The following is a 16,790-nucleotide window of genomic DNA, read 5'->3' on the forward strand; positions in this document are numbered from 1 at the left end:
TACCTGCTGTACTTGCATGCTTACCTTCATTGACTGGTGCACAGGAACACCCAGATCTTTTTGTACTGCCCCTTTACCTAAATTGATTCCATTTAGGTAGTAATCTGCCTTCCTGTTCTTGCCACCAAAGTGGATAACCATGCATTTATCCACATTAAACTGCATCTGCCATGCATCTGACCACTCACCTAACTTGTCCAGGTCACCCTGTAATCTCCTAACATTCTCATCACATTTCACCCTGCCACCCAGCTTAGTATCATCAGCAAATTTGCTAATGTTATTGCTAATACCATCTTCTATATCATTAACATATATTATAAAAAGCTGCGGTCTCAGTACTGATCCCTGTGGTACCCCACTGGTCACTGCCTGCCATTCCGAAATGGAGCTGTTTATCACTACTCTTTGTTTCCTGTCAGCCAATTAACTTTCAATCCAAGTTAGTACTTTGCCCCCAATACCATGCGCCCTAATTTTGCTGACTAACCTACTATAAGGGACTTTGTCAAAAGCTTTCTGAAAGTCCAGGTACACTACATCTACTGGATCTCCCTCGTCGATCTTCAGAGTTACATCCTCAAGAATTTCCGGAAGATTAGTCAAGCATGATTTCTCCTTCATAAATAATTTGTTAAGCAGGAGTTAACAATTTTAAGATTTGTATTCCTGCCTTCATATTCAAGATCATTTCTGTTGGATCTTCCATCTCTTACTGAAAGTCAATTTTCATGGAATTTTTACAATAGATAAAATAAATTATAAATGCCCTATGTTTAATTTATAATAATGCTGTTTGTGTAGCATTCCATGACAAAAATAAAAAGCTGCAATTAAATTTACATGTTGTGTACTTGTAAGTGTGGTGAACTGTCACTTTTAAAGACTGACAGCGTGACATAATGATACGTTATTAGCCACCTTGGCAGAAACATCTTAAGCTAACGTTGGTGCCTGTACCATAAACATGCCTTCAATTTCTTGGTCCTTCTTGGAAGTTAACACAAGATTACAGAACTTACTCTTTTAGGCAGTAGTTCATCCTGAGCCAGGAAACCAGGTTTATGAAAATTAGGATCATAGTCTCCATACTGTCAAAGAGAAAATATAAATATAAGTATTACCAACTCTGTTGAAATAAATAAATGTCACATGTTCAATATTTGTACACAAATAGCACATTATAAACCTTAAAGTATTCTTACATTCAACTAGATTTTGACAGAGACTAAATGGGACTATTAAGGTGAATACTGAAAGATTTTTGAGCAATATGGGGAGTATGCGGGAAAATGGAGTTAATGTAGAATGATTTTGATGGCAGAACAGGCTCATATGGCTTATATGGCCAATGCCTAATGATATTTCTTATGTTCAGAGTGTGAGATTTGTCAGAATATTTTTATATACTTTCTACTTAGAGATGTTGTTATACATTTCTGGAACGTTTCAGGTCCAGTGCTCCCTCTTCAAGACACTGGATTGAAGTTTCTATCCTGACATGTTCTGGGACTTGAACTGGTTCAGAGGTAGAGACACTACTACACACAAGAGTCCCCAAGCCTACTGTACCTGGTATTCCCAGGTGGTCTCCCATCCTAATACTAACAAGGCCAGAGTATTAGATTAGATTAGATTACCTACAGTGTGAAACAGGCCTGGTGAGCAAGGTTAGATCTCATGGAGTACAGGAAGAACTAGCCATTCGGATACAGAGGTAGAAGACAGAGAGTGGTGGTGGAGGATTGTTTTTCAGACTGGAGGCCTGTGACCAGTGGAGTGCCACAAGGATCGGTGCTGGGTCCACTACTTTTCGTCATTTATATAAATGATTTGGATGTGCACGTAAGAGGTATAGTTAGTAAGTTTGCAGATGACACCAAAATTGGAGGTGTCGTATGTTTAACTTCTGAGATTGGGTGTTTACAGACTCCTAATTGCGCCTTCACTTGATGTTCACACCTTCTACCATATGTAACTGAATCAAAGCCAGCAATGAAAGCCCATGTTATAGCCATTTAATTAGTCTCAAACTGCCTGACTAATTTAAACAGCTCGACTGGCATCCCAGTGAATACAACATGAGCCAAGAATTCAAACTGGGCTTACTGCTCTGTTTAGCTCAGCAATGCTCAACTGAGTAACTGAATCATCAAGGTGAATGATTGATTGTGCAATCCTTTATCAGAACGAATATAACTGCTCCAATGACTTCATTTCAGTTATTAATGTGACTATATGCTCACATTTTTAATCAAGATTTTACAACAGGTTACTGTACTCTACGGGGAGAAAAAGACAAGTCTAATAGCATGCTCTTGTGCTATAGTTCGAGAATATTACTGGTATTTTCATAATCTACACCAACTCTAAATAAAATCCAACAAATTCCATCCCCTTACATGAATTAACAAGTCCACCATGTGAAGAAAATGCATAACAAAAGCTCAAAAGGGAGAATCAAAATTAGAAATTGAGGCTCTGTCCCATACTATCCTCCTGCTGTGATAGGCAGGGTAGAAACTTCAATCCAGTGTCCTGAAGAAGGATCACTAGACCTGAAATGTTAACTCTGCTTTCTCTCCACAGATTATGCTAGATATGCAGAGTTTTTCCAGCAATTTCTGTTCCTCATTTCCAGCATCCACATTTCTCTAGGTTTTTGGAAACTTAGGTGCTGCATCAGACTAAGATCAAGACAAGAAAATATTGTCCTGACATCCATTCAAGATTTCTAAGCGAAGAAACACCATCTTGCGTAAAATCTAGCAAGCAGAAGGGTGTCTTAGCTCAACTAATTCTTTTAACAGAAATGCCAAAAATGAACACAAACTATCAGTTTCTGCATGGCACAAGTAACACACTTCATGACTATCAACTTTTCTATTTCCAAACACAATCCACTGTTCCCTGCAGAAAGAATTATGACCGGTCTCCTTAACTTGGCCAAAGTGGTCACAGCAGAAGCTTTCTTTTCACTGTATACTCAGGCTGTTGTCTTACCACCTGCCGACATCAAACACTCCCATCTCTCTCTCTCTCTCCCTTTGCAAGCCTATTTACTCTAAATAGAGCTACCCAGATTAGGAAAGCACCAACCATAAGCTTAAATTTTCAAGTGATGTCCCATCAAATACAAACAACTGAACACAACAAAATACAATAAGAGGTAGATGCACTGGAACCTAGGTCAGCTGACTGATGTGCTGTGAAAGAATACTGTAGCTACAGAACATTTAAAAGTCCTAAAACCACATTGGTATATTTATGCAAGTCAGCCCATTAAGAAAAATAAACAATGTGCTCATAATATCTACATTATAGCTTGTGAAAAATAAGTTTCAAACTAAATCTTTGAAATGCTGGCATACAAGAATATCGAGTCATAGAGATATTCAGCATGGAAACAGACCCTTCGGTCCAGCTTGTCCATGTCGACCAGATATCCCAACCCAATCTAGTCCCATCTGCCAGCACCCGGCCCATATCCCTCCAAGCCCTTCCAATTCATATACCCATCCAACTGCCTCTCAAATGTTGCAATTGTACCAGTCTCCACCACATCCTCTGGCAGCTCATTCCATACACGTACCACCCTCTGCGTGAAAAAGTTGCCCCTTAGGTTTCTTTTATATCTTTCCCCTCTCACCCTAAACCTATGCCCTCTAGTTATGGTATCCCCCACCGTAGGGAAAAGACTTTGCCTATTTACCCTATCCATGCCCCTCATGATTTTGTAAACCTCTACAAGGTCACCCCTCAGCCTCCGATGCTCCAGGGAAAACAGCCCCAGCCTATTCAGCCTCTCCCTATAGCTCAAATCCTCCAACCCTGGCAACATCCTTGTAAATCTTTTCTGAACCCTTTCAAGTTTCACAACATCTTTCCGATAGGAAGGAGACCAAAATTGCATGCAATATTCCAACAGTGGCCTAACCAATGTCCTGTACAGCCGCAACATGAATTCCCAACTCCTGTACTCAATATTGTAAACTATGTGCTGACAATCATGCAATCAAATTGCAAATCTTCTCACTTCTCCAAAATTGCAAGCAATGGCAGAGAATTGATCTCAATCAGGGCTGATGATGTTCCTCTGGTAGATCACAATACCCCACCAGGCCACCAGTCACTCAAACTCTACTGCTTTTGGACATGGCCTACGTCTGTAAAAACTAGTTGGCTAAAATACCAACTTGCACTGGTGTGCTTTAAATGTAGTTTTTAAGACAAATTATTTCCTCATGCATTGTGTGCGTTACTGATAAGGTCAGCATTTATTACATCATTAATTACAGTTGAACTGATTGCCTTGCTCTGCTATATTAGAAAACTACTTTATCTACATTTTGAGTCTGGAAGCACAGGATAGACCAGGTGAAAATGGCAAATTTGCTTTCTTAAAGGACATTAGAGAACCACATCAGCGTTTTTTATGACAGTCAACAGTAATTTCATGGTTAATATTATGACAACATAATCTTCAAAACTTTCAAAGAGAGACACCGTTGGCAATTCTGGCCAGATTCCATCATTAATTGGGTACAGCACTGAAAGATTACTTGAGAGATCTTACTTTGGTTGTTACCTGTAATAAGGTTTATATCACTGTTTTCAGTACTTGATTGTCTGTGAGATGTCTTAATAGGTAGCCAAATTAAAGGTGGGTGTGGTGATTCACCCACAATACTATTACTGGGAATAGCTTTCAAACCAGATATATCCATTAGGGTTCAAATCTAGCCTCGGGCGACTGTCTGTGTGGAGTTTGAACATATTCTCCGTTTCTGCGTGGGTTTCCTCCTGATGCTCCAGTTTCCTCCCACAGTGCAAAGATGGGCAGGACAGATGAATTGGCCGTGCTAAAGTGCCCATAGTGCTAGGTGCATTTGTAGGGAGTCGGGGAATGAGTCTGGGTAGGTTACTCTTCAGAGGGTCGGTGTGGACTTGTTGGGCTGAAGGGTCTGTTTCCGCAATGTAGGAAATCTAATCTAATCTAATTGAATTTAAATTCCACCATTCTCGGATCCCCTCCTTAACAGCATATTTATAAACATAGACATGGACTGCAGTCGTTCAAAAGAACACTTCACCACCAGCTTCTCAAAGGCAATTAGGGATGGCCAATAAACACTAGTGTAGCCAAAGATTGTCAGATCCTGTGAATAAATAAAACAAAAGCTGCCATGGTGGGATTTGAATGTCTGTCTCCAGGACCTGAGCATTAACCAGTAAGCAAAATAAATCAGACAGAAGCAAAAGAACAAACTGCTTCTTGTTGATTTCTTACTGACAATGCTCTCGATTAGACAGACAATCGAGAAGGTGGTCTTAAGTCAGAGGGAAAAAACCTGGGCATCAGAAAGATCTGGGCAAAGTGAGATGGGATAGGACTTTGATCGTATTCAAGGGGTCAGTAAACATCTGTTGTGCATTTCCAACCGATTCCTGGAAAGATGAAGTTTAGAAAGGAGTGACAGCAGCACAGAAACAAATTTAATCTTTAAGCTTCAGGTTGCAACCAAGGACAAAGGCAATTTTCCTTTATCTCTCAATACACAAAGACAAATTATCAAGTTTTATTCTAGGTATATGGCACCTAGAACTTCACTCGACTCTATGGACCTCTGCCAAATTAGGTCATGGCGATAAGTCAAAATATCTCTTCTATAACCATAATTAAAATAGTCTCCCACACACAGGGATGCTTAATCGCCCAATTAAAAGGGAGAAATACTAATTTAAGACTGTAAAGACATGACCTTTCTGTTAGGAAACTTCAGCACCTGATGTAATTAGCACTTTAACACAGAAAAATGTCACTTCAATCCTTTGGAAAAAGCAAAAGCAGTAAGATAGCTGGTGTAAATCCTGCATTTTCAAATTCAGAAGTGGAGTCCTTCAAATTTATTATCTTGCACAAACCTTAGCTTGAACTGCATAAGATGCCAACAGAACCGAAGCCTCAGGGGAACAGTAAATCTCCTCATCCAAAATCTGCTTCTTAACCTACAGAAGTGAAAACAGTAATTAGTTCCAAATTAAGAATCTATAATTTGACTATCACATGAATGATTTTAATTATATGAGTCAGCTAAATGTATTGGAACAAAATGGTTCATAATTTACACTGGAAGAAAAAAAATCAGTGAGGTGTCACTTAAACCAATATATAATTCTGTTTAATAACCTCACTCTGCAAAAGTAATTGGAAAACCCATGGCACACATCAACATCCAAATCTGAAACATTATTCTTAATTTGCTTTGATATCATTTTAATCCAGTCAGAACTACATAAATTAAGCAAGCTTTACTTGTTGCAGATATTAATTTTCACCTTTAATGTGTGACTTTTCAGATTTCTTTCAAGACATATTGCTCGCTATTTTAGCTGAAAAATTAATTTCTTCTCTGTGGCACTGCATAATTCCCAGAATGCAATCAACAGATGGAGATATAATCTGCTTGCTGCCACCAACAGTAGCATTGCATCCTGCCAGCTGTGACTCTCTGCTTTTATTTTCTTTACCCAAGGCGATACCCCATCTTGTAATAAAATCCAAGCACAACTTTTATGGCTGAGTTAATAGAACACATATTCCATGAAATTATAGAAGTCTTCGGTGGTGAAGGATTTGGGTATCATTGTGCATAAGTTGTAGACAGCTAGTATGCAACTACAGGTGGTCATATGGAATGCAAATGGAATTTTCGCATTCATTACTAAAGGAGTGGATTACAAAAGCAAGGAAACTCCGAACAACCTCGATTAGCCGAACGAGATGGCTGGGGAGTATTTTGTTCAGATAACTGATTGTTTGGATAACTGATCTGATCGTAAACAAATGAAGCCATACTGAACATTCGAACTGAACATTATCCACTCAGGAGCATGCTGTATTCGTGCCAACTCCTGAGCAATGACTGACATCAGATGACTTTCACCCCCTCAACATTTTGGATTGGGACAAAAGTGAACTAAAGGTTCATTAACTCATTCATGCAGGTGTGGTTCCACTCGTGAGGATAAAGCAACTCCTGTTTCGTTGCAATTAGTGAATTTCAGTTCCAGCCCCACTCTCCTGCAGAAAGTAACCAGCAGAGAGAGAGGAGGGAGAGGAAAAGGAGAGCACAGGCAACCGGGGGGGGGGGGGTAGAATCCAACATTAGTCTGTGAAGCATTGCAGATTGGAACAGGTACTTAAGATTCCGGAAGAACTGGAAATTCAGGTTGCAGATCAGTTTTTTTTGCGCTGTTGTCGCTTATGTGCCATTACAAAAGAACTGTTTTCATTCTGGTAGATGTCCCTGTGTGATTGTGGGTAAGCGTCCCTTCGCATAGCATGTTTTTTATAGAGTTCATAACAGTTAATGGGACCTTGAGATCTTGTTTGGATAACCCGAAATTTGGATAATTGACGTTCGGATAACCAAGGTTGTTCTGTCCTGTTGCAATGGTTCAAGTCATTTCAGAGACTGCATCAGGAGCACTGCGTTCAGTTTTGGTCCCCTTACTTGATGCAAGATGTAATTGCACTCGAAGCAGTTCTGAAAAGGTTCAGCAGATTAATTACAGAGATGAAAGGCTTGTTTCAGGAGGACAGATTAAGAATAGGATCTGTACTTGCCAGGGTTTAGAAGGACAACAGGAAATCTAATTGAAATATATAGGATACTAAAGGGGATTGGCAAAATAGACCTGGTGGGGCAATCTAGAATAAGAGGTCATAATATTAGGCTAAGGAGTGGCGGATTCAAAACAGAGATGAGTAGGAATTATTTCTCTCAAAGTGTTATGAATTGTTGAAATTCACTGCACCAAATTAAAGTGGCCAACGGGACACCAAATACATTTCAGGAGGACATCAACAGATTTTTAATCACTGGTGAGTTAAAGGAGAATTGGGAGCAGGCAAAGTGGAGTTGAGGCCATGATGGGATCAGCCATTATTGAATTATATAATGAAGCAGGGTCGAGGGGCTGAATGACTACTCCTGGTCTTCTCTCTTTTGATCTACAGATTGGATTCTTTTGCGGTCCTCTCTCCATCCACAACTATATCTTTGCAGTAAGCACAGGCTAACTTCATGTTTTTTTTATTATCCTGGCCCACAAAAATGTATTAATTGTATTCACTACTTCTTTGCCTATTCTGCCAACTTAAATCTACTTGAAGTCTTTTGTTGTCTTCCTCACCATTTGCCAAAACTCCGCTTGTGTCATCTGCATCTTTGAGATGGTACGTTCAAGCAAGAACTCGACCTCAAAGGGATCAAAAGTAGACTCAGCAGCAAATGATGTACATCACAAACAATCCTGTTTTGAGTCTAAGCAACAGTCATTAACTCTAACTTTATTTCTTGTCAACCCACTAACTTTGTATCTATGTTGGTAGATTTCATCTTCAAATATTTCCTTTGTGCAACAAATACCCCATGACAAAACTTCTCAAATCTTTTCTGAAAATCCAATGAGATTATATCACCTATTGCCCATCAAATAAACTATTTATTTTAAAATGTGCAATTTTATGATACTTACATAATTAGCATCACAACCCTCCTGCACTTTGTTTCTTTCATATACGTCCCAAAAGCTTTATATTCCAGATCTGAGAGTCATAGTGATGTACAGCACGGAAACAGACCTTTCAGTCCAACTCATCCATGCTGACCAGATATTCTAACCTCATCTAGTTCCATTTGCCAGCACTTGGCCCATGTCCCTCTAAGCCCTTCCTATGCATATACCCATCCAGATGCCTTTTAAATGTTGTAATCGTACCAGCCTCCACCACTTCCTCTGGCAGCTCATTCCATATACACCACCACTTACATGAAAATGTTGCTCCTTAGGTCGCTTTTAAATCATTCCCTTCTCACCTTAAACCTATGCCTTCTAATTCTTGACTCCCTCACCTGAGGGAAAAGACCTTGTCGACTTATCCATGCCCTTCATGATTTTATAAATCTCTATAACGGTCACCCCTCAGCTTCTGACACTCCAGGGAAAACAGACAAAGCCTATTCAGCCTCTCCCAACAGCTCAAACCCTACAACCCTGGCAACATCCTTGTAAATCTTTTCTGAACCCTTTCAAGTTTCACAACATCCTACTCATAGCAGGGAGCCAGAATTGCACACAATTGCATTCCAAAAGTGGCCCAACCAATGTCCTGTACAGCCTGTGTTATGATCTATTTTTAAAACTTCTTCTGTCTTTCAAGTTGACAGTTTAGTCTTCTCCTTTACCTACAACACATTAGTTAAACCCTTCCCCACAAATCTAGTTAACCAGTTCGCAAAGAAATAGGTCCCAACTCTGTTCCATTCAAAGCCACCCCATTAATACAAAGTATTAATACAAAATAAACACGAGGAATCTGAACACATTCTTCTTACGTCATACTCACAGCCATCCACTTGCTGTCTTAATCATATTCATTCTGGCAGTAAACCCAAGATTCACTTTGAGGTCCTGCTATTTTATCCACCTTCTTACAAACAGAATTATTTTGCAAAACTGAATTGTTTTAAAATATCGCTTTCAGTATGAACAAGGCAGCACGGTGGCTCAGTGGTTAGCACTGCTGTCTCACAGCACCAGAGTCCCAGGTTCGATCCCAGTCTTGGGCGACTGTCTATGTGGAGTTTGCACATTCTCTGTGTCTGCATGGGTTTCCTCTGGGTGCTCCAGTTTCCTCTCACAGTCCAAAGATGTGCAGGTCAGGTGAATTGACCATGCTAAATTGCCCCATAGTGTTAGGTGCATTAGTAGAGGGAAATGGGTCTGGGTGGATTACTCTTCGGAGGGTCATTGTGAACTTGGTGGGCCGAAGGGCCTATTTCCACACTGTAGAGAATCTAATCTAATCTAATCTAATTTTCAATTAAATCTTTGTCTTCTCCAAATACTTCTCACTGACTCTACGTTGTTTAACCGAATTGCTAAGAACATAAAGTTTAATTCTAAAATTACTCATCTATTCCTCCAACTACTGAGTTCCCCAGTACCTTGCTTTGGATAGTCACTTCCTACTATAGAACAGTACATTTTACCTCCAACTGCACCTCAAGCTTAATACGTTTGAGCTCAAATCAGCCCAGCTAATAACTCTTATATATGACTTCTCTTGTGATTCTGTTTCAGAAAGTCCTCTATCATGAAAAGTTTTGTAAAATATAGAATGCCACATTCCCTGCAATTTAAACAAAATTGCAGTTTCTCATGCAATCTCAATGTCAATGTCCTGCAGTATCTCAGCTGCCTTCCCATTCTACTGGTCTCTCACAGTTTGATTGTTCTTCAATAGTTTAATAGTCTATTTACATTTTACCAAAGAAGCACATTCACATGCACATTCATGATCTTGATTTGCCCTTCCTTGACTGAGTGGAAAAACTGAATACATTTCACTAGTATATATACTGAACCTCTTGTTCCCAAGGACCTAAAAACATGCTTGATCCCAAAACCGGATGTAAAATCCAAACAGAATTTAGAAAAGGTTCAGTTCTCAGAAACACTATCAATGGATACAGCGTCCAAATCATTGATAAGAACTGAGCATTATTATTGCAGGTAACCAAACCATTTCTGGTAAACTTCTTTGCAAAACAAACTTCCAAGAGAAAAGCATTCATGTGATTTTACACACACTGACCTGCAGAAAGAAAAGGTGCTGCGTGATTTCCTGGACGAGCTCTTCTTCTACTTTTTCAGGGTAAAACTTGGCCAAGAAGTGAAATGTGATTGGATCCTCCTTGGGAACCTCTTGATCCAATACCTGTGTACAAAAGTCCGTCAATAAATAAATGCCCGTTATTTACTTAAAGCTGGACTCAAAATTCACCTCCAAACCTCCACTCAAAAAAGGCTCCACTACAGATTGTCTCAAGGGCTACTGTATGGTATTCATGGAGCATTTTTTCATTCTACATAGAACATAGAAGAATACAGCGCAGTACAGGCCCTTTGGCCCTTGATGTTGCGCCGATCCAAGCCCACCTAACCTACACTAGCCCACTATCATCCATATGCCTATCCAATGCCCGCTTAAATGCCCACAAAGAGGGAGAGTCCACCACTGCTACTGGCAGGGCATTCCATGAACTCACGACTCGCTGAGTAAAGAACCTACCCCTAACATCTGTCCTATACCTACCACCCCTTAATTTAAAGCTATGCCCCCTCATAATAGCTGACTCCATACGTTGGAAAAGGTTCTCACGGTCAACCCTATCTAAACCCCTAATCATCTTGTACACCTCTATCAAGTCACCCCTAAACCTCCTTTTCTCCAATGAAAACAACCCCAAGTGCCTCAGCCTTTCCTCATACGATCTTTCTACCATACCAGGCAACATCCTGGTAAACCACCTCTGCACCCGTTCCAGTGCCTCCACATCCTTGCTATAGTATGGTGACCAAAACTGCGCACAATACTCCAGGTGCACCAGAATCTTATACAACTGCAACATGACCTCAGGACTCCGAAACTCAATTCCTCTACCAATAAAAGCCAGTACGCCATATGCCTTCTTCACCGCACTATTTACCTGGGTGGCAACTTTCAAAGATCTGTGTACATGGACACCAAAATCCCTCTGCTCATCCACACGACCAAGTATCCGACCATTAGCCCAGTACCCTATTTTTCTCTCTTATTTATTAGGTGATACAGTCATATATTAACAACATCTCTTGTATTTGTGTTGACATATTGGGTATTGGATTCATACTGAAGCAAAATTAGAAGAATTCATCAATATCTTCAAAAATTATCAGAACTCAATGAAATTTATAGCCATAACACACAAGGAACACATTAATTTCAACAATGTCTAACTTGGTACAAAATCACGACCATTGGCTAACAAGAAACAAATTTTATTTCTGATTTACAGCATCCACAGTTCTTTTGGTTTTTATAAGTTAAGAGGAGTTAAGGAAAATGGCTGAGACACACTTTTACAAACAAAACCATCACCAATTTCCACAGAATGGTATGATCACAACTAATGTATTTCCACATTACAGCGCCAGAGACCCAGGTTCAATTCCCGCCTCAGGCGACTGACTGTGTGGAGTTTGCACGTTCTCCCCGCGTCTGCGTGGGTTTCCTTCGGGTGCTACGGTTTCCTCCCACAGTCCAAAGATGTGCAGGTCAGGTGAACTGGCCATGCTAAATTGCCCGTAGTGTTAGGTATAGGGGTAAATGTAGGGGTATGAGTGGGTTGCGCTTCGGCGGGTCGGTGTGGACTTGTTGGGCCGAAGGGCCTGTTTCCATACTGTAATGTAATCTAATCACATATGCATAAACCTAGAACATTTTAGCCTGGTAACTATTATACATTTTACTGCCACTCAAAATTCAATTTAACAATTGAGTATTCATTACAAGAGTACATGCAACATTTTGCCCCCTATAGTAGAGCCTAAGCCTATGCAGCTTTAAGCCAGGGTTCCTATCTTCATTTGCAAGGAATTAATTACATTAGTAATTTCAAATTTTCCTGGCTCCCAGTTAGCTACATATTTCTTAGTTGACAGTTTTAAAATTATTATTTCTAATTTGTAGCCTCCCTCTCCTCCACAGACCCCACCGACTCCTACCCCACCCAAAATTTAGCAGTTTACACCAATACACCCTTTTAAAGTGTTCCAGCACCCTAAGAACTGCAGCTGTTTAAGAAGACATCTCACCACCACTTTCTCCATGGCAATTAGAGATAGGCAAGAAATGCTGGCCCAAACAGTGATACCAAAAATCTGTGAACAACTTTAAAAATTTAAATTGTTGATCGTGAAGTGGTGACGGTAGAATATGTACCTGGAGCAGGTTCTTTCCTTGGGTCTGGAACTGATATTGAATTTGGCAGCATTTCCATTTCAAACAAAGAAACCTTTTGTTTTGGACAACCCTTTCTAAACCCCTAATCATCTTGTACACCTCTATCAAGTCACCCCTAAATCTTCTTTTCTCCAATGAAAACAACCCCAAGTGCATCAGCCTTTCCTCATACGATCTTCCTACCATACCAGGCAACATCCTGGTAAACCTCCTCTGCACCCATTCCAGTGCCTCCACATCCTTCCTATAGTATGGCGACCAAAACTGCACACAATACTCCAGATGCGGCCGCACCAGAGTCTTTTTCAACTGCAACATGACCTCAGTACTCTGGAACTCAATTCCTCTACCAATAAAAGCCAGTATGCCATATGCCTTCTTCACCGCACTATTTACCTGGGTGGCAACTTTCAAAGATCTGTGTACATGGACACCAAGATCCCTCTGCTCATCCACACTACCAAGTATCCGACCATTAGCCCAGTACCCCACCTTTTTGTTACTCTTACCAAAGTGAATCACCTCACACTTAGCTACATTGAACTCCATTTGCCACCTTTCTGCCCAGTTATTATTTACGTTAATAACTTGCAATGCTTTTACCAATTGCACGTAACAAAAGTCATTATGGACACCAAAAGGCAGGCACACAGCTTATTGGCATAACGTTACAACATAAGTTATTATGCATATTGCAATGAAAAAAAGAGGAATGCATTCAAGTCCAACAAACTTACTGCTTAGACCATATTTATTAACCATCCCTCTGTTACATTTTCTGGCATTGTCCAAAGTTGTCAACTATTCTGAGGTTTATAAAATATTAAGCTACTATTTTATTCTCTTCATCAAACATTTTAAGATTGAATGATGGCTTTCAGTATATTCTATTTAAATGGTAATTTGGTAGTCAGAACTGGAGCATTGCTGAAAAAACACTTTTTCAAATCCTTCTGTCTTGCACTCATCAGAATGTCTCACAACAATACAAATTCAAGGGAAACTAATATTTAAATTGCATGAGAAAACAGTGCTCATCAAACAGACAAGTAAGCTCTGTTTGGTAGAGGTGTTGTCAAGAAGAATGCAAAAGAAAGCTAATGACAGTTAACTGACAGGAGTTATTAAAGTTTAAATTAGGAAGATTAACTCTAATTGGATAGGTCACTGCCCTAAGAAATGAAACTGTGAATGGCTGGCACCTATTTTGTTGAGGCACAGTGCGTGTATGAGTTTCTGTCTGAAAGATCCCATGTATTAGTAAACGTAGTTTCCAGTACATACAAGTAAGTCAGAGTGCTTGACCGTTGGACAATCCTAAACTGATTGTCAGTGTAATTCCTCACACTTTCAGGAATACCTAGCTAATGTTGTCAAACTACAGAATCACATCTAATGTCAGTGACTGCACTATTCGTTTTGCAAGTGTGAGCTGATTAAACACAGTTTGTACTTTGCTTGATGTAACTGAAGAATCATGCTGTTTGATACAATCCACCAGTTTTTGCGAAGTGCAGCCTACATCACACCTGCTCTGAATTTCATATACCACGTTACTCATTTAGATGACGGATAGAATTTCTTTTTGGCTTGATGGTAGCATCCTTATTAGTGGCCAGTATATCTCAGATTACCCTGCAAGATGCTATCTCAAAAGGTTGAGCAACAGGTGAAACTAGCCATCTCATGCTGTTAATATGCAGTAGCAATACAAGTAATGATCTCTAGTAACAGGAAGCTGCTATCAAGTAAAAAGACATGAGTGTTGGTTTTCCTCTTGAATTTGTAGGAGAAAGTGAGGTCTGCAGATGCTGGAGATCAGAGCTGAAAATGTGTTGCTGGAAAAGCGCAGCAGGTCAGGCAGCATCCAGGGTGTTGCTGGAAAAGCGCAGCAGGTCAGGCAGCATCCAGGGATGCTGCCTGACCTGCTGCGCTTCTCTTGAATTTGTATTCTTGCAAAATATCTTAATGGGAAAAGCTTCAACAGTATCCGATTCATCTGTACAAAAACACTATTCACATTGAACTCAACACATTGTTAAACAAGAAAATAATTTTTTTTCTTAAAATCAACATTAAACATTTTTTAAAAATCTAAGAATTTCATTGAAACATCATTCACTAACAACTTGAAACATTTTCAAATTTGATAAATAGCTTTGTGATTTATGTAAATAATACTTCTTAAAAGCGCTTTTAAATACCCTTTTCTCCATTTTTAGCCATGCGTATGTATCTTTTACAATATATCGCAGGCCGAAGAACCAGGTTTCACGCAATCCAATTGTTCGACACACCAAGTCAAATAAATCCTTTCCTTTCCATTTCACCTAAAAAACATAAAACATTTATTTCTTAGTCTGAACAACTAGTTTTGGATGTCACTGTAATTGATCAGTAGCAGAGAGTACTGACCACTGTGGATCAGGACTTTAACTGGGAAGGTTCCTTATTCAATCCTCGTTGAGAATTAACATTGTTGATTTCACATCACACAAACATTAAAATGTCTCAAATAGCCTCAGTGTCCCTAAGTGCAAAAGATCATGTGAGAGCAGGAGAAGCTAACCTTACCACCCAATAATTGAATAGATGCCCCATTCATTACCAAATCGAGATATTCACTTAAGAGCAAACAACAGTGATTAACAGCAATCAATTTCTCTCCCAGAAAGAATAATTTTGATAAGTTTGATAAAGATAAGATCAGTTGTCACCACACTGCTTGAAGGCCCTAATCATTAACAAAGCTGTCAGCAGTGTGAAACAATTTTACAATGTGAATCACATTGTTCCCAGAAATGACCGGGATAATGTAGCTTGGGTGATGGTAATAACTAACAATTTAGTAACTTGTTAAATCTTTGTTAGACACACTCATTTACTACTGCAAATGCTTTTTTCAAAAATATGACAGCTCTGGTGAAAGTCAAAACTGGTGACTGCAGTTCAGATCATGATACCGGGCTTCTGTTGACACAGCTATGCAACAATGCTAGTTCAAACTGATGCATCACAATACTGTAAACAGTCAGGCAGTGGCAACACAGCATTGCTTGAAAGAAAACTCAAAAATAACTAGGAGGAAAAGAACATAGATTGAGAGAATCATATTAATACTTTATTTTAGAAGGATATTCAAGCATTTCAGCTATGAAAAGAGACTACATAGGCTAGGGTTGCCTTTCTAGGAGCACACAAGGCTGAGGGGAACGCATACTGAAATCTAGAAAATTACGAAGGATATAAATAGATTGGATTGGAAAAAGATTTCCCCCTTGGTCACTGATATCAACAACCAGATGAATAGATTTAAGGGGCAAGGGGGTTTTTGGAGAATTTAAGAAAAATGTTTTCACCTGGGTATGGTGGGTATCTGAAACTCTGCCTGAAAGGGTGGTACAGGCAGGAACCATTACCACATTTAAGAAGTATTTAGTTTAACATTGTTGCATAAAAGACAGTGGGTCAACTGGTGGGAAATTGGATAAAACTACATTGATGCATGATGACTGGTACAGACACAACAGACTCTAGAATCATTGCCCTGTACTGCAACTGTTTAAACAGAACCATTATAGTCCAGAGACTGTCCAAAAAACTGAAAAGATTCAAATGAATTTTATTGTGTGAAGTTGTTCCTTCAGGTCCACCACAGAAAATGTCAAAATGGAAACTCTGTTCATTCCTACTACTAGGTAAGGAGCACCTGCGGGATCTGTATTTAATTTTATGCTTACATTATATTTCTACATCCATCTTTATAACAGAAACTGCCTAAATAAACTTGTCATCCTGTAAGAAGGGCCTGCATTGAAAGGAGGCCTTTTGCCTAGATTCATAATTTCAGCCTGTTCCTTCCCCACCCAAATTTTTTTTTCCCTATTGCGATTCTATTTTTTTCATCTTTACACCTATATTTGTGATACTTCTG

The 16,790-nt window shown here is 39.5% G+C and overlaps 1 protein-coding gene across 3 annotated transcripts in view; it reads right to left on the minus strand.

The window, feature by feature from the left end:
* The window catches only part of nf2b (neurofibromin 2b (merlin)), a 73,355-nt gene that overhangs the window by 43,580 nt on the left and 12,985 nt on the right, over nucleotides 1–16,790 (minus strand). For all 3 annotated transcript variants that reach the window (XM_043718615.1, XM_043718614.1, XM_043718616.1), the window contains 4 exons: nucleotides 15,061–15,186; nucleotides 10,667–10,789; nucleotides 5,926–6,009; nucleotides 1,023–1,091 (listed from right to left, as the gene is read on the minus strand). In XM_043718615.1, the coding sequence (XP_043574550.1) occupies nucleotides 1,023–1,091; nucleotides 5,926–6,009; nucleotides 10,667–10,789; nucleotides 15,061–15,186 (402 nt within the window). The remainder of the gene's footprint in view (nucleotides 1–1,022; nucleotides 1,092–5,925; nucleotides 6,010–10,666; nucleotides 10,790–15,060; nucleotides 15,187–16,790) is intronic.

Source organism: Chiloscyllium plagiosum, chromosome 28, assembly GCF_004010195.1.
Source record: "Chiloscyllium plagiosum isolate BGI_BamShark_2017 chromosome 28, ASM401019v2, whole genome shotgun sequence".
Taxonomy (NCBI): domain Eukaryota; kingdom Metazoa; phylum Chordata; class Chondrichthyes; order Orectolobiformes; family Hemiscylliidae; genus Chiloscyllium; species Chiloscyllium plagiosum.